At 43.9% G+C, this 23,931-nt stretch overlaps 1 protein-coding gene across 10 annotated transcripts in view; it reads left to right on the top strand.

Annotated features, from left to right (window-relative positions):
• Positions 1-23,931, top strand: part of EFL1 (elongation factor like GTPase 1) — a 139,000-nt gene that overhangs the window by 90,988 nt on the left and 24,081 nt on the right. For all 10 annotated transcript variants that reach the window (XR_010404799.1, XR_010404801.1, XR_010404800.1 and 7 more), the window contains 2 exons: positions 8,699-8,830; positions 12,977-13,124. Coding sequence is in view for 7 of the 10 variants with exons in the window: in XM_064569794.1 (XP_064425864.1) it covers positions 8,699-8,830; positions 12,977-13,124 (280 nt within the window). In the remaining 3 variants the exon portion in view is untranslated. The remainder of the gene's footprint in view (positions 1-8,698; positions 8,831-12,976; positions 13,125-23,931) is intronic.

The following is a 23,931-nucleotide window of genomic DNA, read 5'->3' as shown; positions in this document are numbered from 1 at the left end:
ATGGTGAAACAATGCAAGCATTCAAGGCACAGAAGCATCTGAAGGCTGGTTTTTGTTTTTGTTTTTTAAATCATCTGGTTAAAAAATTTTTTTATGATCATAAAAATAGCATATAATGTAATGAGTATCCACCTAGAAATGAAATTCAAAGATAAAATAATCTACCTGCTTACCTAATTTCAAAAACATCAGTACAGTTACCTTTGCTGTGATAGGATAAATAAAAGAGAAATGATCTGCAGTGAAATTTAGTACATTGCAGCATGCAAATGCTCCAGCTTACCCTACCGATGGCATCATCAAGTCAGCAACTCGCAATCACCAGGAGCAGGTGCGGCTTGATGCAGATATATGGTACTGATGACTCAGAGGCCGCGAGTGGCTGTCGATAACACGGTGAACAGCTCATTTTCAGAACAGAAGTCCTGAAAACTCAATGTACATTAAATTGTGAAGAAAGTACTTCGTAATTAAAAGGGAGTTAGATTTAAGCTCAGGTCATTAGAAACAGGTTTGTCCAGCAGAACACTCAGAAGCTGTGCGACCTGGGGAATTCCTTGAGGGGGACGTTTGCACACATTGCAAGACCCCTGGGCCCTGGCCCTGCCCTCTGAATGCCAGCAGTAGACCCCAGCCAGAAGTGCCCCCAGGAGAGACCTGATCACCTAAATGTGTCCCCCTAGAGTCGTATCACTGCTTGTGGGATGCTGCGGGCGCACCGCTTTGCCTGTTGCCAGCACTGTGGGAGGTATACAACTGGAAGCCAGACTGGCGAGTTGCACGGTCCAGGCGTACTTTGCTGAATGTCCACACTTGTTCTCCCGAGAGGTCGTGACCATCATTTCTGTCTCCAGTGCAGAAGACCTACTTTTTCTGCACCTCTTTACCAAACCTGTGTTCTCTTCAGACTTACACCACTTGTACTGGTGTGAAATACCATCTCTTTGCCTTAATTTGCATTTACCTTGTTATTATTTAGATTAAGATTCTTTTTTATATGATTTCTGACTGATCGGGGCTTCCTTTTCTTTCAGTCACCTCTTGGAACTGCTGATGTTCTTCACCTGTATTGCTAGTGGGTTGTCTTTCTCATTGATTTCTACAGTTCTTTATGTATTATGCTTACTAATCCTTTGTCTTTTAAACATTGAAAATATTTTGTAACTTTTAATTTTGGGCATTTTTGTGATACAGTTCTTATAATACAGTAATAGTTACCAGTCTTTAGTGTGTCATCTTGTGATTCGTGCTTTCAGTTTTTATGTTTCACTCAGGTCTTCGATCCCTGTGAAATTTATTATTCTACATGCTGCATGGTAGAGGTATGCATATTACCGTTTCCATATCATTAGCTAATTTCTCAGTGATGTTCTCCCAGTGGTCCCTCCTTCCCCCAGGGCCGCCCCTCAGTGACATCCGGGTTCCCACATACATGGTTCTGGGCTCTTCGCGCGTTTTCTCGGCCGTGTAATCAGACACACCGCCATTGCTACACTGTCTGTACATTGGTTTTCCTGCCGTTGTGTTACTTTCCCAAGAAAGGAGTTAGGAACGGACCCTTGCTTATTTGTCTTCAATGTGACCCGCAGCGCAGACCTTGGGGCACTCTTCTCTGGCTTCATGTGCATCCACGTTGTCCTCCATTTTCTTCCCTGGATCATTTTAACCAGGATCTGTTGTGCGCCTGTGACGAAGTTGCCATTTCATCCAGATGTGACTCCGCCTCCTGCCTTTAATTGGAAATATTTCGAGTTTAAACATAAAAAGAAACCTGGTTATAACTTCCTGGTTGTGTAAAGTCGTATCTCTTTTCTTTCTTTTAACCTGAAAACATTTCCAGTGTTGTTTTAAACGGTACTAGGCATTTTGTGCTTTGTGCTTTACTTAAATCATTTGAGTTGAAACGTATCTCAGAGGAGCATCCCATAAAACTGTATTACTATGTAAAATATAAATGTAGGTCAGTGGGCCAGGATACAAAGCTCATACCTGGATCTATGAATATATGAATTTTATGCCTCAAAGGAAGTTATTATAACCTTCTTTACAGTTAACCAGTTAATAGTATATATAAAAAAATTAAGCAGTTCATACCATATACCAAAAAAAACCCCAAATTGGTCACCAACTTTATTAATAAAACAACAACTACCATAAACACCACGCAGGGTCCCCGAGAAGTGGAAATAGTGGGCTGAAAATGGTGTGCAGTCCTGCTTGCCCGCAAGGCCTCTGTGGTGGTGACCGGTCCCTCCCTGGGCCCCCAGTGATGCCGTGTCCCCCACGCTAGAGTCGCCTCCCACCACACACACACACAGAACTGTCTTCATGTTCACGTGTTCATTGAAAAAACTTCACGAAGTGCATTTGTGCCCCTGCCCTTAAAACAAAATCATCAAAAAAAGTACAGAAAGTTGAATAAATATTCATTAGTTTTTTGAAAACACAACTTTATAAGCTTTTTTTTCTCAGTACTCGATTATTATTTTTATTTTTTATTGTTATGTTAATCCCCATACATTACATCATTAGTTTTAGATGAAGTGTTCCATGATTCATTGTTTGTGCATAACACCCAGTGCTCCATGCAGAACGTGCCCTCTAAGCTTAGATCCCAAATAAAAAAGGCTCAGAAAAGGTACTAGAGAGAAAAAATAGACACAAAATGAAAAGAGAAACTATAGTCTGGAGGGAAAAATATGATGAATCACAATGTTTATCCCATAAAGAATATACAAATGTATACAATGACGGGGACACTTAGGAACCTGAAAGAAGGGTAGAGAAACGCTTTGAACAGGTAATCCTCTGCTTAGCTGTCCACGTCTGAAATCCGGATCTGAAATCTGGATCTTAGCCTCATCTCTTCTTCCCGGCTCCAGAGTCACTGCCAAGGCTGCCAGCTCCGCTTCGGGTCTAGTTCGCCCGCATCCGCCCTCCATGGAAATTCCAGGCGTGACGTGGTGCTCGAGTCCCCTAACGCCCTGTGTGTGTCCCCGGCAGCCTCCTGTCTGCACTGCCGTTGTTGTTGTCCCTCTGTGCTGCGGGCCCCCTGCACGCTGCCGGCTCCTGGAACACGCTGGGGCTCCGTGCTGGGGCCCGGGCTGGGATTCCCTCTCCCCACCGTCCCCTTCTCTTCAGCCCTTCGCGTCGGTTTCTGCTCCAGTAGGAAACATTATTTTGTAATACATTAATTACGTGCTGCCTCCTTTCCCCTAGGCTAGCCTCTGGAGATCCTTTTTGTCCTGGTTTGACACACCAAGAGATAACTTAAGGGCTTTTTTTTTTTAACTGATCCTTTTTATTTGCTCAGAGATAGGCTATCAGGCAGCATGTAGTGATCTGTTCCACTTCCAGGCCTGAGATGGAATTTCTTCCACTATTTTTTTTTTTTTGAAGATTTTATTCATTTATTAGAGACAGAGAAAACACGAGTGGGGTGGGGGGAGAGGGAGAAACAGGTTCCCCGCTGAGCAGGGATCCCGATGTGGGGCTCGATCCCAGGACCCTGAGATCATGACCTGAGCCGAAGGCAGACGCCCAACCGACTGAGTCACCAGGCACCCCTTCTTCCATTACTTTAATCCTAGACCTCCCTGCCCATGTCATTCCCTGGGGTGGGAGCCAGGCCCTATGGCGTCAGTCTGTTCCTGCAGGAGTGGAGGTGGTCTGGCTCCCTCAGGATTGTTTCTTGGGGCATAAACTGAGACTCCATTGTGACACCCAGTTATTACTTCTCCCTGGTGCAGGACACTGCAGGGCAGCTTCTACCTGTTCTCTAATATAGACAAAGACAGCAAGCCTCCACATCTCTAAAAAAGGTATTTTTGATTCCTCAGGTATTCCTTTTTCTCCTTACCGTAGTCTCTCTTCTGAGAATAAGGCCCCCCGGTCTTGATGTAACTTGCCAAAGAACTATTATTAACTGGTTATCAGCTCCATCTGTCCCTACGAGAAGAAGAAATTCTGACCGGTGATGTCACTGTTGTAAGATTTTTCCCGGGGGCCTCTCGTAACACCAAGAAGCTAAAGGGCAGTTGATTTAATAGACTTGCTTAGCGTACTGGGGAAACTTGACCAATCCTCTGAAAACCTTAGCTAAGCAATATTGGTCCATTTTGGAGCTATTTATTACATTAGCCAAGGAAGCCTGGAAAAGGCCTTTGATCATATATTATATTCATGTACCTACCTGCCTACCTACCTCCGTGACAAGTTATAAAGTGCATGGATCCTCTGTGATACCATCTCTGTAGTTGAGTCAAAGGGGGAGGAATCTGAGTTTTGCTGAAAGATAACAGAATAACGGCATGAAACTTTAGGCAGAGGATATGGGCTTCTTTGGCATCCAGAGACAGAAGGACCTAGATTAGAAGGTGGTCTTCCAAAACCAGTGGTTCTCTAGATTCGCACCACCCTGGAAACCTGTACTTAAAAAAACAAAAAAAATTTTTTTTTTTTTAATCCAGTTGATCCTTGAACGACACGTGTTTGAACTTTGTGGGTCCACTTATAAGTGGATTTTTTTTTCAGTAAATGAAGTACAGTACTGTAAATATATTTTCTTTTATGATTTTCTTAATGATCTTTTCTCTGGCCCACTCTTTTGTAAGAATTCAGTGTAGAATATATATAACACACAAAATATGTGCTAATCAGCTATTTATGTTATCAGTAAGGCTTCTGGTCAACAGCAGGCTGTGAGTAGTTAAGTCTGCGGGGAAGTCAGAGTCCCACACGGATTTTTAACTGCGCAGGGTTAAAACCATGTGTTGTTCAGGGCTCGGCGGGTCTGTGGTTCAAGGGTCTGAATCCTCGTGTCCCTTCTGAGGCCATGTTCACTGTTCTCACAGGCCTGAGGCTCTGTAGGCATCCTTGGTGTGTAACTTGCACTTACTTCGGTGATTTAAAGGAAGCTGTTAACTCAGGTGGATTAAACAGATGAAGAGGAACAAGTTGATGGTTCTTGAGCAGTAATGTTAAAGTTGGCTTGAAATGAGACCGTGGAAGTTAGGAGACTATATTCTAGCTAGAGCATTAACATGTTTTCCCACAAAGTGTTTTTTCTTTTTTTTATTTCCAGTACCATTTTTATACCAGCATTGAAAGTGCACTTCAGCATCCAGACTTCCCTGAAGATAGTAGTGCTGTTCTCTGTGCAGATGGTCAGTGGGTTCGGTCCGTAGGAAGCAGTGTTAGAACTCTGACAGTTTCACCGTCTTCCTGCCCGCCTGGGTGACCTCGTCCTAGACTCATTCAGCCTGTGCATGTGGGGAGTTTCTCAGAGCAGAAGAACATTGTCAGCAGAGGGCCCATCCGTCTCTCAGCCTCCGTATTTCCAGTCTCAGATCATAAAAGATGCTCCTTGATACTGTTTCTGGAATACTTTCTAAAGGGAGTTAGAGAGAGCCTGGGAAAAAATTGGGTCCTGACAGTGCTTGCACGATGCTGCTCTTTGAGGAAGAAGACTTTGAAGGGGGTGGTGGACTGGCCTGGCGAGGGCCTGCGGACACGGTGCGGGGGCTCAGCGGTTTCTTGTGTGTTACCTGTCACCCCAGCCTGGGAGCCAGAGTCCCATGCTCACATATATAAGTGCACTTGTAGGGGGAAGAGTTAGGACCAGAGAGGGCTTGGATCATTTCTCTTCAACCAGACGATACTTAACCGATGTTCGTATAGAAACAAGCTAGCTTTCTGGGTGTTACCCCATGTTCCTGCTTCCTCAGCCTGTTTTCTCCCTCTCTCGTATTTAGATCATACGCCTTTTTTGTGATAAACATTATAAAAAAAAAAAAAAGCTTGTCCTCTCTTTAGTCCTTCAGCCAAATCAATGACATGCTAATTTCTGATTTTTTTTTTTTCCCTGAACTGTTACTTGTTCTGTCCCCAAAATTCTGAAATGATTCTCTTGAGGGAACATGTCCTTTACCCCTCAGCCCCAGTTGAAAAATGCCTTAGCAGATGTCCTTTCTGTGAAGAAAGTGTTTCTACGTAATTGCTATCACTGTGACCAGAACAACAGAAGTAAAAGAGAAAGGATAAAAAAATTGTATGGACATTAGAATGGTAAATTACGTGTGCCTGTGGGGGCAGGGCAAGAGGGAAATACATCAAAATGAAAACTGACAGTCTTAGGATGGTGTGATTCTGGGTATACTTTTATTTTTTCAAAATTGTACTTGATGTCATTTGAAAACAAAAAGCTTCTTTTAAACTGTGTTTTTGCATAAATATCAGGTTGTACACTCAATAATTATTTGGTAGTATTTAAAGAAATTCTCAAAGTGATTTTTAAATCTTTTTGTTTTTTTTTGGTGATTCGCCCAAATAACCTTAATGGTCCCTTTCCTAAATTTTAAGATTGTATTTTAAAATAAGTAAAAATGGTGACACATAATACAGGTGGTGGATTTTTTTTACTATCTTTGGAACATTACTTTTTCTATAAATCCTTAATCTTGACTAGGAATACTGTGGTATTGACTTTTTTCTGTTTTTGGGGAAATTATAGTCATGTTCATAAATCTGGACATATCTAAGTAGCAAGAATAGATTTGGTAATTTGAGGAGCAGAGTGCAGCCCAGACGTCCAGACAGACAGCGTTCATAATATGCTGGCCATCTGCAGTCCGCATCCCTGGTGATACAGAGGAAAGACTGGCCTCTCTCGTTCTAGTAAAACCACGTGCTGTGTGTGCAGCAAGGACATGTGCGCTGGTCAGAGGGAATGCAGGGTCTGGCCTCAGGGGAGATGGTGTTACTCGCAGTAGACTTGGGGGGAACTGGGGCAGACCCAGATCTGTTCCCTCATCGTTTAACTAGTGGGGGGAGGTAGCAAGAAGCTGGGGCCGGTGTAGACCTGTCTGGGTGCTGGGCCAAGAGGCAAGGTGATAAGAAAGTTATACCTTGGGACGCTTGGGTGGCTCATTCAGTTAAGTGTCTGCCTTCGGCTCAGGTCATGATCCCAGGGTCCTGGGATCGAGTCCTGCATCGGGCTCCTTGCTCAGTGGGGAGTCTGCTTCGCCCTTTGCCCCTGCTTGTGCTCTTTCTCTGTCTCTGTCTCTCTCTCTCTCTGACAAATAAATAAATAAAATGAAATTAATTTTAAAAAAAGGAAAGAGAAGAAAGTTACACCTTGACCAGATAAATACACAGATGTACAGGGACTAAATTTAGTACCTTGGAAACCTCAGTCTGGGGAGGGTCCCCTGCACAAGAAAGGTCTAGAAATCATGTCGAGCTAATGATGTTTAGTGTGAGTCAGAAAAGGCTTCAGAGGATCTGACAGATGCCTTCAAAATCCCAAGGGTGGTTGGTGAATGTGGAGGCATGTCTTGTGAGGTCCTCTGGGGAGCCAGACTGGGCATGTGTAGCCATGGGGTGAAGACCGGTGTCCGCGTGATGGAAGGAAGATTTCCTTGTGCTTGGAGGTCTCCCTTAAGGCATCAGGTGGTGAATTCTGGAGGTGTTCAGCAGGGGACGACGGAGGTCTGTCCACACTGTGCAGTCCACCAAGAGGCCTCGCCACTGCCTCCTGAGTTTGTGTGCCGGAAGCTTCTGTTTCAGTTCCCCTCAGACTGAACGTTGGGTTGTGTGGCGTCCATCACCCCTGTCCCTTCAGATCAGGGTGTCAACCAAAGACAGCAGCTTCCTTTCCTTTGTTATTTCTGAGCTCAAAATGGAGATCTGGAATGCTGATCGAATGTCCCCGCCCCTGTCCCCTGTGCCCCCTTCCCCTTGAGTGGGTGGCCTGCCCTTCCATGCTCTCCCCAATCTTTACCTTAGCCCAGAAGCACAAAAATGGCCTTGTGTGTGTAACTCGATTTCTTCTAGAATGATGTCTGCTCTTACTGTGGATGTGAGGCTCAGCGCGCCTCTTTAGCTCTCCTGTGCTCCCATCCGCTGAAAGACCGATGCCCTCCTGGAGGGTCTTAGGCAGCCATCTCCAGGAGCCTGAAGTGCGGAGGATGGTGGGAGGGGGTGGGAAGGGGGCCGATGTCCTCTTCTAAAATCGGGGTGGTGTGAAGGGTGACTTGGGTTGGGTGCTCTGTAGCAGCCTCAAACTTGAAGTCTCTAAATGCCCTTGACCCCTTTGCAAATATTTGGGAAAAGAGATTATTTCTGTAGAGATTCATCTTCATCAACTTAATGTATTTTAAAAACTAAGAGCTACAATTAGAAATAATTCGTATTTTCAGACATGTATATGGACACAATCACTTCTGTGATCAAAGTTAGGGATGTGTTAGCCCAGTTTGATGTAACCATGTGATTCGTGCATCTGGAAAACAGTAGCCCACAGAATTCTTGTCTTTTTTTTTTTTTTTAAAGATTTTATTTATTTATTTGACAGAGAGAGACATAGCGAGAGAGGGAACACAAGCGGGGGAGTGGGAGAGGGAGAAGCAGGCTTCCCGCCGAGCAGGGAGCCTGATGTGGGGCTTGATCCCAGGACCCCGGGATCATGACCTGAGCTGAAGGCAGTCGCTTAACCGACTGAGCCACCCAGGCGCCCAATTCTTGTCTTTTTAACAGCAATTAAATAGCATCCAGGTGTGCTGGTCGGCCTCGTTCCTTGCCACGTTTTTAAGTGTGTCTCCTCCCTGACCCATATGCTGTGTTGATGGTCTTATTTTTCTAATGTCAGTTCTGAACTGCTCACCCTTTATTGACCGCACAGGTCTTTTCCTTCCTGCAGGCATAGGGGGCCTTCAAGACTTCGTGCTCAAGTCAGCGACTCTGTGTAGCGTGCCATCTTGCCCGCCGTTTATACCGCTCAGCTTCGAGGCTACCCCTATTGTGAGGGTTGCTGTTGAACCGAAGCACCCAAGTAAGACAACTTTGTTTTTAAAAGCCTGTGATGTTCATGACACCTTGTAAATGTGTGCATTTCGTACTTGGTTCCTCACTATTTGCTTCAACAGTGTGCTGTGGGTTTTCTTTTTTTTTTTTTTTAAAGATTTATTTATTTATTTGAGAGAGCGAGAATGAGAGAGAGAGAGAGCATGAGAGGGGGGAGGGTCAGAGGGAGAAGCAGGCTCCTCGCTGAGCAGGGAGCCCGATGCGGGACTCGATCCCGGGACTCCAGGATCATGACCTGAGCCGAAGGCAGTCGCTTAACCAACTGAGCCACCCAGGCGCCCCATGCTGTAGGTTTTCATTCAGTGTGCTGTGGGTTTCCCGCAGTCACAAAATGACATCATTATAAATAAATATTTTCAAACATCTAATTTCATTTCATTCATGTGTAATAGGAGGGATCTTCCCGCCATGGGTTCCTGTGTACCACCCACTCACCAAAGGTGGTCTGACCTCTGCCTTAGGAACATGGTACATTAGGCACCTTCTCCCTGGGGAACCTGGATCCTTCTTGAGGGCAGAGACAAGGGCATCTGTGCAGCCCCACAACCCCTGGCATGGGTGGTGCCTCAGCAAAGCTCATGTTTTATGTACTTGTTTTAGAATCTTAGCCCATGCTTCTTGCTCCAGAATCTGTCATATGCTCTTCCCTGTGGCGTTGTAGATTATCTGGACACAGAGCATTTCCGGCCTGTTTAGAAAGCACTTTCTGCCCCACCCGCACGTGGCAGGTCATGTAATAACCAGTGCTTCGTCTTTGGTCTACACCGTTTGCCTGACCAGTCCTCAGTAACTCTTGTATTTAGCTGCCCGTGACTTCGCTAACCCGTATTCCCGGTGCTCGCTGGTAGGTCAGTGAAGAATCTCCAGACTGTGCTTCCAGGGACCCCGAGGACAAACGCTGTCAGGTGGTAGTTCTCTGCCAAGATGGAGGTCGGTCCCGTTGCCCTTGCACGCGCATACCCCTCCTCGCCCCAGAGCCGGGGCCTTCCGAAAGCTTGTCTCGGCCTCATGTTCCACAGATGGCCTTAGCATTGAGGCTCCCTGGGGTCCTAGAGCAGACACTCGGAGGACCGCATCTGTGACCTTTGGGCTGGTGAGCAGTCCTGGGGAGCAGCCATCTTCGTTGGGCCCCGGAGCTGAGCGTCCTTTCGGGGCCGCCATTGTGGACCACAGTGCGGGGTGGCTGCATGGATTTACCCTGTTCTCTCTAATGCCGGCTTCCTCTCTGGGCCCTCCTGGTTTGCTCTTCTCTTCCACTGCCGGCCTGGCTCTGGCCGTTGTCAGCTGCTCCAGCCCGTGTACGTACAGGACAAGGAAGTTTAATTGGAGTTGTGGCATTTGAGTCTGGCAACTGTAGCTCATTCTTAGGCCTTTCTAGTAGGACTCCGTTCTTCTCTAGTCCATTTAGATCTAAACGTTTAAAACAGAGTAAGGAAATAATTGATCATTCAGACTGTGATGTTTTCGTAGACATTTATAATCTTTGAACTCTGGTGGCTGTGTGCTGGAGGACAGGGACCTGGTGCCCGGCCCCGCCCCATCCCGTAGCAGACGCTCAGTAAGGGTGATTCCCCTCCTTAAATGAGGCAGTGCAATAATAGAATGACTTAGGATGATCCATCCGGATGCCAGAGTTTTCCTCATGTCTGTTTCATTAGGTTGTTCTGAACTTTGTAAAAAATAAACTACACTGATTGAGAAGGAGCACCCATTTCTCTTCGTAATCTTAAAAAGAGCGTTGCCCCTCCTCCCACCACATACATTGCTTTTGCTGGACTTGCCGTGCGTGTTCTTGCCTGTATTACCGCAGGCCATGTGCCCACATGTCTGTGTCTGAATTTTATACGCACTGTTCTGTCTTCTTGCTGTTGCTACAAGGCCCATCTCTGCACATCAAGAATGCCTGGGACTACTTCTAACGCTGTGCTCACTCCTGTGAGGCCTCAGGGGGCAGGTACTGTGACTTTACTCTGCCCTGGTCCCTCGCACCCCTCCTTACTGTGGGGCGGAGCCCCTCTCTCCGTGGATGCTGTGTCTGCCGTGGATGCTGACTGCTGGGGTGGCCACCCTCTTGGACCCAGACTTCCCAGTGCTCCTGCCCCCGAGAGCCACTGGGCGGATGCGCTGTGTACTTCATGGGCTGCCTTTGCTAGATCACAGGGTCCGTTTTATTTATTTATTTTTTTTAAAGATTTTATTTATTTATTTGACAGAGAGAGAGATAGCGAGAGCAGGAACACAAGCAGGGGGAGTGGGAGAGCGAGAAGCAGGCTTCCTGCCGAGCAGGGAGCCCGATGTGGGACTTGATCCCAGGACCCTGGGATCATGACCTGAGCCGAAGGCAGACGCTTAACGACTGAGCCACCCAGGCGCCCCAGGGTCCGTTTTAAAATCCAGTTAGCGGTTGATATACAAAGGTTTCCTTGAAATCCCGATGGTATTTGTCATGATCTCAGTTTTTCTTATATTATTAAAAGATGTTGATTTTTTATCTTTATCAGATCATTTGGTAGATTTTTAAGCAGGTTAGGAAAATCAGCTTCCAGATTTAATAAGAGGTTAAATAGATGTTGTTTCTGCCAACAAAATGACTATCATTATAAATAAATATTTTCAAACATCTAATTTCAAAATGTTGTCTCCGTAGTCCAAGTTTTGTTTTGAGAAAGTTTTTTCTTGGCTTACTGTTAAACTGTCACCTTTACCATGAGGAGGTAGATTTAAGTGTATATGCCTTTTTTTTTTTAAGGACTTGGTAATTTGGCAAATGGAGAGCTGGCAAAAAGCTTTTTCACTTATTTTTTTATCGTTCCCTTTGTGCTTTGTGTTATTCGTGTTATCAGTGGTTTTTTTGCAGGAATGTTTTTCAGCCATGCTTCAAATTCTGTGAAGGTTAAGTTAGTTAACACTAGGTAATATCCGTAAGTCCACTTAATGAGGCAAAGGAAGACCACAGTATGCTGAAAAGGAGCACACGAGGCTGCCTGTGGCTGCCGCACGCGCGGTGGGGTCCTCCGGTGCCGTGCATCCCACGTGTGGCTCGTGGCTGCCTGAGCTGTGTGGGTGCTGAGCCCCACCCCGCGCTCCAGAGCCAGCAGCGCCCTGAGCTCTGGGCCCTGCCTCCCCGTACCTGCTGCTCGTCTGTGGGACAGGAACAGCGCTCATCCCGGCCACATAATTAGAGTTCCTCCATGTGAAGGACCTGTGGCACGTTGCTAGCTAATGTGAAGTGTTAGTTATCATCAGCCAAGTGGATACGGATAAATAAATGGATCTGGAACAGACGTGTTGAGAACCCCTGATGGCAGAGAGGTCCGGTGGCTTTGCTGTGTGGCATGTTGAAAACCACGCGTTGAGGGAACCCTTCCTTCAAGTGTAGAGGTGAAACCAGACGGCACAGAAATCCCTCCGAGGCCAGGGTCGCTGCTGAAGCAACAAGGAGAGACTTGCTCTGCTTGAATGGACAGTAGCCACTGAGTACACGGGAAGGCGTGGAAAAGCGGTTAAGCCCGAGACGTGGGCCAGAATCCTGTGGACTGTAGGGAAAACAGCCATGTGCCCGAAGCGCGGGCAGATGGAGTGTGGAAGGTGCCCAGAGCTCAGTGGGCACAGTGGCCCCAGCCGGAGGGCAGCTTTCTCTGAAAATGCACGGTTCTCTCAAGCAGGCTTGTAACGATTGCTTTAAGCATGTGGCTTTGGCTTGAATACCATGTGAACTGGTTTTTTGTTGTCATTATTTGTCTATTTCTTGAGTCTCACTCTTCTTTGGGGGAGAGTTCTGTTACATTTATAGGTACAGAATATGTATGTTTGTGTAAAATTCAGGTGGATTCACACATACGATGGTCGTAGTTTGTATTTGCTGTGTGTTTGATGAAGTCGTATAGACCAGCTTCGGGGGTCCTGACGGTAAGCTTCTGAGGGTCTCCTGTTAGCTATCTGTACTAATAAATTCGCAGGAGACAATTTTCCTCACATGGCTGCATTATTTGGAAGAGTTATTTTAAGAGTTTATTTCATTTTACTTTTCCCTTCGGTGGCCACGGGCATCACCTTGCGGTTTGATTATTAGTCCTTACGTTGCACTGAATCAGCCTTCGTCTTGTTAACCTAGGTGAAATGCCTCAGCTCGTCAAAGGAATGAAGCTCTTAAACCAGGCTGACCCCTGTGTCCAGATTTTAATTCAAGAAACGGGAGAGCACGTTTTAGTCACGGCGGGGGAGGTCCACCTTCAGCGATGCCTGGATGACTTGAAAGAAAGGTAGGTTGGTGGTAGTCAGGGGTGGGGTTGGGGGGTCGGTGCGTCCAGTGGATTCTGAGTTCCACTGGACAACCGTGGCTAGTTTTTAGAGAAAAACGAAAGTCCCTCAATTCAAGCATGAACTGTTACTGTGCTGTTGGATCATAGATTCAGTTTTTAATGACTGACACTTTACTTCTGTACTTGAATAATTTTACATTTTTAAGCTTGAATCATACAATAGCTTCACATGTGAGTATCTTCCTGTGAGCATACGCACACGCGTGTCAACAGAACACAGTCCTATGTTGTGAGCTTAGAGTGACTGGGACAGACTTCTGTCCTTCCTGATGTCGTCTCCACAAGGTACACCTTCGGGAAATCTTCCCATTTCTCCATCCTGGTGATGGGACCTGTCCTAAAGTAGGCATCCCAGATCACGTTTTGTCAGTAACACTTCTCCTCTTTATTCCCGAACTAACGTGTGTTTATCGTAGCAATTAGACAGAAGGATGAACGAAGCATTCACTTACCACACAGAGATCACGTCCGAGACGGTCGGGCACGCAATGCCGCTGACTGTGCTGTGCGTACTCCTGCGTACACAGATGCCTGGCTAGGAGCAGCTCTGGTTATTTGGTTACCATAAACGTCGGGCTCAGCAGCTGCCATGCGTTCCTGGCGTGTTTTGTGGGCTTACGATCTCTATCATCCTTGAGAAAGGCTGGTACAGTTTACTCTGTAACTGGGAGAAGGTCTTCGAAAGTGCTTCTTTTCTCAAATTTAGCCAGCCCTGTATATTATCATTTTAAAAAAATTTCACCAGTCTGGAAGACAACTAACAGGTGTTCATTGTTAATAAACACATTTCCTGTGTTTGTAACTAATGATACTGAAACATTTCTTTCTCTGTTTATTTGGCCATTCATTTTTCTTCTTTGATGAATTGCATTGTAATGGCCTTCCTTCCCCTTATTTTTAAAATTTTGGGGGACTTTTTTTTTTTTTTTTAAGTTTACTTTTATTTTATTTTTTTATTGTTATGTTAATCCCCATACATTACATCATTAGTTTCAGATGAAGTGTTCCATGATTCATTGTTTGTGCATAACACCCAGTGCTCCATGCAGACCGTGCCCTCCTCAATACCCACCACCAGGCTAACCCATCCTCCCACCCCCCTCCCCTCTAGAACCCTCAGTTTGTTTTTCAGAGTCTATCGTCTCTCATGGTTCATCTACCCCTCCGATTTACCCTGCTTCATTCTTCCCCTCCCGCTACCTTCTTCTTCTTCTTTTTATTTTTCTTAACATATATTGCATTATTAGTTCCAGAGGTACAGATCTGAGATTCAACAGTCTTGCACAATTCACAGCGCTTACCAGAGCACATACCCTCCCCAGTGTCTATCACCCAGTCACCCCATCCCTCCCACCCCACCCCCCACTCCAGCAACCCTCAGTTTGTTTCCTACAATTAAGAATTCCTCATATCAGTGAGATCATATGATACATGTCTTTCTCTGTTTGACTTATTTCGCTCAACATAATACCCTCCAGTTCCATCCACGTCGTTGCAAATAGCAAGATCTCATTCCTTTTGATGGCTGCATACTATTCCATTGTATATATATATACCACATCTTTATCCATTCATCTGTCGATGGACATCTTGGCTCTTTCCACAGTTTGGCTATTGTGGACATTGCTGCTATAAACATCGGGGTGCACGTACCCTTTCGGATCCCTACTTTGTATCTTTGGGGTAAATACCCAGTAGTGCAGTTGCTGGATCATATGGTAGCTCCATTTTCAACTTTTTGAGGAACCTCCGTACTGTTTTCCAGAGTGGCTGCACCAGCTTGCATTCCCACCAACAGTGTAGGAGGGTTCCCCTTTCTCCGCATCCCCGCCAACATCTGTCCTTTCCTGACTTGTTAATTTGAGCCATTCTGACTGGTGTGAGGTAGTATCTCATGGAGGTTTTGATTTGGATTTCCCTGATGCCGAGTGACATTGAGCACTTTTTCATGTGTCTGTTGGCCATTTGGATGTCTTCTTTGGAAAAATGTCTGTTCATGTCTTCTGCCCATTTCTTGATTGGATTCTTTGTTCTTTGGGTGTTGAGTTTGATGAGTTCTTTATAGATTTTGGATACGAGCCCTTTATCTGATATGTCATTTGCAAATATTCTGTCGGTTGTCTTTTGGTTTTGTTGACTGTTTCCTTTGCTTTGCAAAAGCTTTTTATCTTGATGAAGTCCCAAGAGTTCATTTTTGCCCTTGCTTCCCTTGCCCTTGGCGATATGTCTAGGAAGAAGTTGCTGCGGCTGAGGTCGAAGAGGTTGCTGCCTATGTTCTCCCTTAGGATTTTGATGGACTCCTGTCTCACATTGAGGTCTTTCAACCATTTGGAGTCTATTTTTGTGTGTGGTGTAAGGAAATGGTCCAGTTTCATTTTTGTGCATGTGGCTATCCAATTTTCCCAACACCATTTGTTGAAGAGACTGTCTTTTTTCCACTGGACATTCTCTCCTGCTTTGTCAAAGATGAGTTGACCATAGAGTTGAGGGTCCATTTCTGGGCTCTATATTCTGTTCCATTGATCTATGTGTCTGTTTTTGTGCCAGTACCATGCTGTCTTGATGATGACAGCTTTGTAATAGAGCTGGAAGTCCGGAATTGTGATGCCACCAGCTTTGCTTTTTCAACATTCCTCTGGCTATGCGGGGTCTTTTCTGGTTCCATAGACATTTTAGGATTATTTGTTCCATTTCTTTGAAAAAAGTGGATGGTATTTTGATGGGGATTGCATTGAATGTGTAGATTGCTCTAGGTAGCATTGACATCTTCACAATATTTGTTATTCCAATCCATGAGCATGGAACGTTTTTCCATTTCTTTGTGTCTTCCTCAATTTCTTTCATGAGTATTTTCTAGTTTTCTGAGTACAGATCCTTTGCCTCTTTGGTTAGATTTATGCCTAGGTATCTTATGGGTTTGGGTGCAATTGTAAATGGGATGGACTCCTTAATTTCTCTTTCTCTGTCTTGTTGTTGGTGTATAGGAATGCCACTGATTTCTGTGCATTGATTTTATATCCTGCCACTTGACTGAATTCCTGTATGAGTTCTAGCAGTTTTGGGGTGGAGTCTTTGGAGTTTTCCACATAAAGTATCATATCATCTGCAAAGAGTGAGAGCTTGACTTCTTCTTTGCCGATTTGGATGCCTTTGATTTCTTTTTGTTGTCTGATTGCTGTGGCTAGGACTTCTAATACTATGTTGAATAGCAGTGGTGATAGTGGACATCCCTGCCGCGTTCCTGACTTTAGGGGGAAAGCTCTCAGTTTTTCCCCATTGAGAATGATATTCGCTGTAGGTTTTTCATAGATGGCTTTTATGATATTGAGGTATGTACCCTCTATGCCTATACTCTGAAGAGTTTTGATCAAGAAAGGGTGCTGTACTTTGTCAAATGCTTTTTCTGCATCTATTGAGAGGATCATATGATTCTTGTTCTTTCTTTTGTTAATGTATTGTATCACGTTGATTGATTTGCGGATGTTGAACCAACCTTGCAGCCCAGGGATAAATCCCACTTGGTCATGGTGAATAATCCTTTTAATGTACTGTTGGATCCTATTGGCTAGTATTTTGGTGAGAATTTTTGCATCCATGTTCATCAGGGATATTGGTCTGTAGTTCTCCTTTTTGATGGGGTCTTTGTCTGGTTTTGGGATCAAGGTAATGCTGGCCTCCTAAAATGAGTTTGGAAGTTTTCCTTCCATTTCTATTTTTTGGAACAGTTTCAGAAGAATAGGTATTAATTCTTCTTGAAATGTTTGGTAGAATTCCCCTGGGAAGCCATCTGGCCCTGGGCTTTTGTTTTTTGGGAGATTTTTGATGACTGCTCCAATTTCCTTAGTGGTTATAGGTCTGTTCAGGTTTTCTATTTCTTCCTGGTTCAGTTTTGGTAGTGGATACATTTCTAGGAATGCATCCATTTCTTCCAGGTTATCTAATTTGCTGGCATAGAGTTGCTCATAATATGTTCTTATAATTGTTTGTATTTCTTTGGTGTTGGTTGTGATCTCTCCTCTTTCATTCATGATTTTGTTGATTTGGGTCATTTTTCTTTTTGATAAGTCTGGCCAGGGGTTTATCAATCTTGTTAATTCTTTCAAAGAACCAGCTCCTAGTTTTGTTGATCTGTTCTACTGTTCTTTTAGTTTCTATTTCATTGATTTCTGCTCTGATCTTTATGATTTCTCTTCTCCTGCTGGGTTTAGGCTTTATTTGCTGTTCTTTCTCCAGCTCCTTTAGGTGTAGGGTTAGGTTGTGTACTTGAGACCTTTCTTGTTTCTTGAGAAAGGCTTGTATTGCTGTATACTTTCCTCTTAGGACTGCCTTTGCTGCATCCCAAAGGTTTTGAATAGTTGTATTTTCATTTTCATTGGTTTCCATGAATTTTTTAAATTCTTCTTTAATTTCCTGGTTGACCCATTCATTCTTCAGTAGGATGCTCTTTAGCCTCCATGTATTTGAGTTCTTTCTGACTTTCCTCTTGTGACTGAGTTCTAGTTTCAAAGCATTGTGGTCTGAAAATAGGCAGGGAATGATCCCAATCTTTTGGTACCGGTTGAGACCTGATTAATGACCTAGGATGTGATCGATTCTGGAGAATGTTCCGTGGGCACTAGAGAAGAATGTTTATTCCGTTGCTTTTTGATGGAATGTTCTGAATATGTCTGTGAAGTCCATTTGGTCCAGTGTGTCATTTAAAGTCTTTATTTCCTTGTTGATCTTTTGCTTAGATGATCTGTCCATTTCAGTGAGGGGGGTGTTAAGGTCCCCCACTATTATTGTATTGTTGTCGATGTGTTTCTTTGCTTTTGTTTTTAATTGCCTTATATAATTGGCTGCTCCCATGTTAGGGGCATAGATATTTACAATTGTTAGATCTTCTTGTTGGATAGACCCTTTAAGTAGGATATAGTGTCATTCCTCATCTCTTATTACAGTCTTTGGTTTAAAATCTAATTTGTCTGATATAAGGATTGCCACCCCAGCTTTCTTTTGGTGTCCATTAGCATGGTCAGTGGTTTTCTACCCCCTCACTTTCAATCTGGGGGTGTCTTTGGGTCTAAAATGAGTCTCTTGCAGACAGCATATCGATGGGTCTTGTTTTTTAATCCAATCTGACAGCCTGTGTCTTTTGATTAGGGCATTTAGCCCATTTACATTCAGGGTAACTATTGAAAGATAGGAATTTAGTGCCATTGTATTGCCTGTAAGATGACTGTTACTGTATATTGTCTGTGTTCCTTTTGGTCTATGTTGCTTTCAGGCTCTCTCTTTGCTTAGAGGACCCCTTTCAAGATTTCTTGTAGGGCTGGTTTCGTGTTTGCAAATTCCTTTAGTTTTTGTTTGTCCTGGAAGCTTTTTATCTCTCCTTCTATTTTCAATGACAGCCTAGCTGGACATGGTATTCTTGGCTGCATATTTTTCTCATTTAGTGCTCTGAATATATCCTGCCAGTCCTTTCTGGCCTGCCAGGTCTCTGTGGATAGGTCTGTTGCCAATCTAATGTTTCTACCACTGTAGGTTACATATCTCTTCTCCCGAGCTGCTTTCAGGATTTTCTCTTTGTCTCTGAGATTCGTAAGTTTTACTATTAGATGTCGGGGTGTTGACCTATTTTTATGGATTTTGAGAGGGGTTCTCTGTGCTTCCTGGATTTTGATGCCTGTTTCCTTCCCCAAATTAAGGAAGTTCTCTGCTATAATTTGCTCCAGTGTACCTTCTGCCCCTCTCTCTCTTTTTTCTTCTTCTGGGATCCCAGTTATTCTAATGTTGTTTCGTCTTATGGTATCACTTATCTCTCGAATTCTGCCCTCGTGATCCAGTAATTGTTTATCTGTCTTTTTCTCAGCTTCTTTATTTTCCATCATTTGGTCTTCTATATCACTGATTCTCTCTTCTGCCTCATTTATCCTAGCAGTTAGCGCCCCCATATTTGATTGCACCTCATTAATAGCCTTTTTGATTTTGACTTGGTTAGATTTTCGTTCTTTTACTTCTCCAGAAAGGGTTTCTCTAATAACTTCCATGCTTTTTTCCATGCCCAGCTAGTATCTTTAAAGTGATGATTCTGAACTCTAGATCCGACATTGTAGTAATGTCCGTATTGAGTAGGTCCCTGGCAGTCGGTACTACCTCTTGTTCTTTTTGTTGAGGTGATTTTTTCCGTCTTGTCATTTTGTCCAGAGGAGAATAGATTAATGAGAGAACAAAATGCTAACAGGGTAACAACGTTCCCAGAAAATATACTCTAAACAAATCAGAAAAGACCTGAAGCAGTGGGAAAAGAAAGGGAAAGAGAAAAAAGAAAAAGAAAAAAAGAAGGAAATGAAAAAGATAAAAACAAACAAAAAGAGAACAAAACAAAATAAAAAAACAGAATGTGATCAAATATGATCAGGCTGGTATATAGATCAGTGCCACACACTAGAGTTTGGGTGTATTTGGTCTATTAGAAGAAAGTGCCTCCCAAAATTTTAAAGAAAGAAAAACTTATATATGTACAAAAATAAGGGTTGATATGATGAAGGGATGGAATATGATTGTAAAGATGGAAATTATAAAAAATTTTATAAAAGGAATTGATAAGAAGTTGTTTGAAAAAAGGAAGAAGAGGATTTAAAAAAAAAAAGAAAAAAAAGGAGAGAATGTGATCAGGGGAGTAGAAAAAACCATATACTAGAGATTTAGTGTATATTTTAATCTGTTAGAAGAAACTATCTCAAAATTTTAAAGAGAGAACAACTTATATATATATGCCAAAAATAACGGGTAACTACTATGAAGGGATAGAATATGACTCTAAAAATGAAAAATAAAAATGTTTTTTAAAAAAAGGGATTGATAAGATGTTGGTTGAAAAAGGGAAAAAGAAAAATTCAAAAAAAAAAAAGAAAAGTTAAAAAATTAACTTTGAAAGACTAAAGAATCATGGTAAAAAAGCCATGAATTCTGTGTGCAGTATTCCCCTAGGCTGGAGTTCTGCCGTTCTCATTGATCAGTAAAGTTGGTCTTGGCTGGCTGTTCTCGCTGATCTTGGGGGAGGGGCCTGTTGCCGTGGTTTCCAAATGTCTCTGCCGGAGGCGGAATAGCCCCGCCCTTGCCCCCTCCCGGCTAAGTAACGGGCTCGGGTTTGCTCTCCGGGGCTTTTGTTCCCTGCGAGCTTTCCGTACAGCTTTGGAGGCCTCCCAATCCCCGCCCCGGAGGAGCCGAGAACTCAGGGCCCTGCTCCTCAGTGAGCCCCCAGAGACAAGCAGTCACTCCCGGCTCCCCAGTCTCCAGCCGCACTCCGTGCTCACCTGGCCTGTGACCCCGCTTTTCTATCTCAGGCACCCGACCCGGGGTGGAGTCTCCAAACCCAGCAGATCCCTGTGGTGCACTCCCGCGCGGCTCCTCCCGGGGGAGGGAGGGGAGTCTCCCCGGATCTGCCGCTTGTGGGGTCCCTGCTGGAGGAGCAGGGGCCCGACTGTGCCGCGGATCCTGGTTTATGGCCACCCCGAGCTGAGAGCCCGCGCCTGGGCTCCGCCTCTGCAGCCGGCTTCCCCGCTCCGATACCTGGGAGCTCTGCCACCCTCAGGCACCCCCGGTCTTTCTGTGACCCCGAGGGTCCTGAGACCACACTGTCCCGGAGGGTTCCACCCCCTGCTTAGCCACCAGAGTGACGTCCCTCGGCGGAGCAGACTTTTAAAAGTTCCGATTTTGTGCCCCGGGGCTCTATCACTTGCCAGAAGCGGCCGACGGAGGCCCCTCCTCCGCCGTCTGTCCTCCCGAATATCGCCTTGGATTCACTTCTCCGCACGTCCTACCTTCCAGAAAGTGGTTGCTTTTTTGATGAGAGAGTTGTTGCTCTTCTTTTCTTCGATCTCCTGTTGAGTTTGTAGGTGTTCAGAATGGTTTGATCCCTATCCAGCTATATTCCTGGGACCAGACGAAATTTAGGTCTCCTACTCCTCCGCCATCTTGCTCCGCCCCCTTGGGGGACTGTTATAAATAATCAACATAATTATTATTACATTCCAGTCACTGTGTTAAACACTGTCTCAGTTAATCCTTATGATGAGCCAGTCATGTTGGTAGTGGTACGACCAGCTCTTACTACTGCGGTCATACTGCTGCCACAGTCCTCCCGCCGCAGTCCTCCCATCACAGTGCTTGTGCTACAGTCCTCCCGCACAGTGCTCATACTACAATCCTCCCACTGGAGTACTCCCACCGCAGCACTCGTGCTACAGTCCTCCCACCGTAGGATTCGTGCCGCAGTCCTCCCGCTGCAGTCCTCCCACCACAGTGCTTGTGCCATAGTCCTCCCGCACAGTGCTCATTCTACAGTCCTCCCACTGCAGTACTCATGTTACAGTGCTCCCGCCACCATCCTCCCACTACTGCTCATAATGGAATAGCATGAGAACAGGTGCCCCGTGGCACCATCCTTGGGGATGTTGTAGAAGCTCCTGCCAGAGGGGGAGTTTTCTCAGCTCTGTTCTTCAGCCTAAAATGATGTTGTGGCCTGTTCCTCCTTTAAATGTTTTTATAGCCATGATTAGTACAAAACTGGAAGGCAGATCTTCCGTTTCCTCAATGTTTGATACTATTTCTTACAATTTCTGAAAGTTACAATATTGGTTAGAGAATAATGCTAATTGGATAAATTTTAAGGTATATTTTAAGATAATAATAGCTCTCAAGAGGATTTTTTAAAAACCATTGAAATACTATGTTCATTTTTGGGGTCTTTGAACTAAATTATTTTCTCTTTTCACACTCTGCTGCCAATTAAAATCCATGTTAAATAACCTTACATTTCTCAGGCCATTAACTTCTCTTTAAAAAGTTGCTTTTTGGTACTTAGAATTACATTTCAAGTAATGTTTTCCCATAAACCTAAAATTGATTTTAATTGATTACTGCTTATTTGTGTCTTTGTTTAGTCTTTTTATTTTTTCCTCATGGCTTTCATTATGGGTACTTTTTTATCTCAGGAGAAAGAAACTATATTTCATAATAAAAGAAATTAGTTTTTTAGAAACATGCCCTTAATGTGGCATTAAAATATTTTAATAAATCAGTTTATTTTGGAAAGTACTCTGTGTAAACCTTTTCAGAAAATATCCTTATCCAAATACCTGAAAATAATTTAGACTTACATTGAATGAGGCTAACAAAAGCAAAAATCTGTTTGCTTTTCATAAAATATATACTGCTTTAATAAGATACTTGATGAATTCTGAAGTGCTTGTTATTTGCTTTTCCTAAAAATTCTAGTTTCTAAAAGTGAGGACACCTTCCCCTTCAACACAAAACAAAAATAATTTCCTTTGCATTGTGGCCTGGTGCAGTAGAGAAATGACCTCACGTTCAAGCACACTGTTCTCTGTCCCACGTCAGAGAGGAAACCTGGAGCTAACATAGGGAGGAATCGTCTCTTCCACTTGAATGGATAGTTAGCTGGGAAGTCTGCTGGAGCAAGTGTGGGAGAGGATAGTGGACAGGTCCATCAGGACCCAGTCAGGCAGTGTTATGTTATGTGCTATATGGGGACCCTGAGTGAGCTGCGTCAGCTGGTGTTGACAAAAGACATTGCAACTTCAAGTCCCCTCATGGCATGTTGGAGTTCAGGGCACCTTAATGAATTGGGTGCTAGGTAGCTTGTCCTGGGCCAAGAAACATAAGAGAGTATCATGAGCAGTTTCATACCAGTAAATTTTAAAGCAAATGGACAAAGTCCTAAAAAATCTGACCAATGAAAAAATAGAAAGCCTGGTAGTCCTATAATTATCAAAAGAATTCAAAATTGGAATAACATTAAAAAAAATCAAGGGGCACCTGGGTGGTTCAGTTGGTTAAGTGTCTGCCTTTGGCTTGAGTCATGATCCCAGAGTCCTGGGGTCGAGTCCTGTGTTGGGCTCCCTGCTCAGCAGGAAGTCTGCTTCTCTCTCTGCCCCTCCCCATGCTCATGCTCTCTCTCTCTCTCAGATAAATATACAAAATCTGTATTTAAAAAAATATATCATTAGGAGAAGGAAGGGAAAAATGAAGGGAGGGAAATCGGTGGGGGAGATGAACCATGAGAGACTATGGACTCTGAGAAACAAACTGTGGGTTTTAGAGGGGAGGGGGGTGGGGGGATGGGTTAGCCCGGTGATGGGTATTAAGGAGGGCACGTACTGCATGGAACACTGGGTGTTACATGAGAACAATGAATTGGGGATCACTACATCAAAAACTAATAATGTATGGTGACTAACATAATTTAATAAAATAAAATTAAAATTAAAAAAATTAAAAAATATATCAATGTACCTTTACCAAATTAACAGGAAAAGGAGAGAAATCATCTCAGTGGACAAAGGAAAAGCGTTTAATAAAATTCAATATTCATGCATGATCAAAACTCTTAGCAAACTAGGACTAGAAAGGAATTTCCTTAAACTGATAACAGAGTATCTTCAGAATAACTATAGCTAATGTACTCACTGGGTGAAATTTTTGAAAGCTTTCTTTTACGATCAGAAATAAGACAAGGGTGCCCCCTGTTACAGGTTCTGTGGAACGTTGTACTATTCGTCTTGGGTAGCATTATAAAGAATAAAAAATAAAGGATATGAGAATCGAAAAGGAAAGATTAAAACCATCACCTTTTGCATATGATATGATTGTGTACTAATAATCCAGAAGAATCTATGGAAACTGTTAAGATTAGTAAGTAAATTCAGCAGGGTTGCTCTATTCAAGATTAATATGCAAAATG

Source organism: Mirounga angustirostris, unplaced genomic scaffold (genome assembly GCF_029215605.1).
Source record: "Mirounga angustirostris isolate CCGP_5_RB_7025 unplaced genomic scaffold, mMirAng1.0.hap1 SCAF_9, whole genome shotgun sequence".
Classification (NCBI taxonomy): domain Eukaryota; kingdom Metazoa; phylum Chordata; class Mammalia; order Carnivora; family Phocidae; genus Mirounga; species Mirounga angustirostris.
Note: the sequence above shows the minus strand (reverse complement) of the source record. Positions and strands in the feature narration are given on the sequence as shown.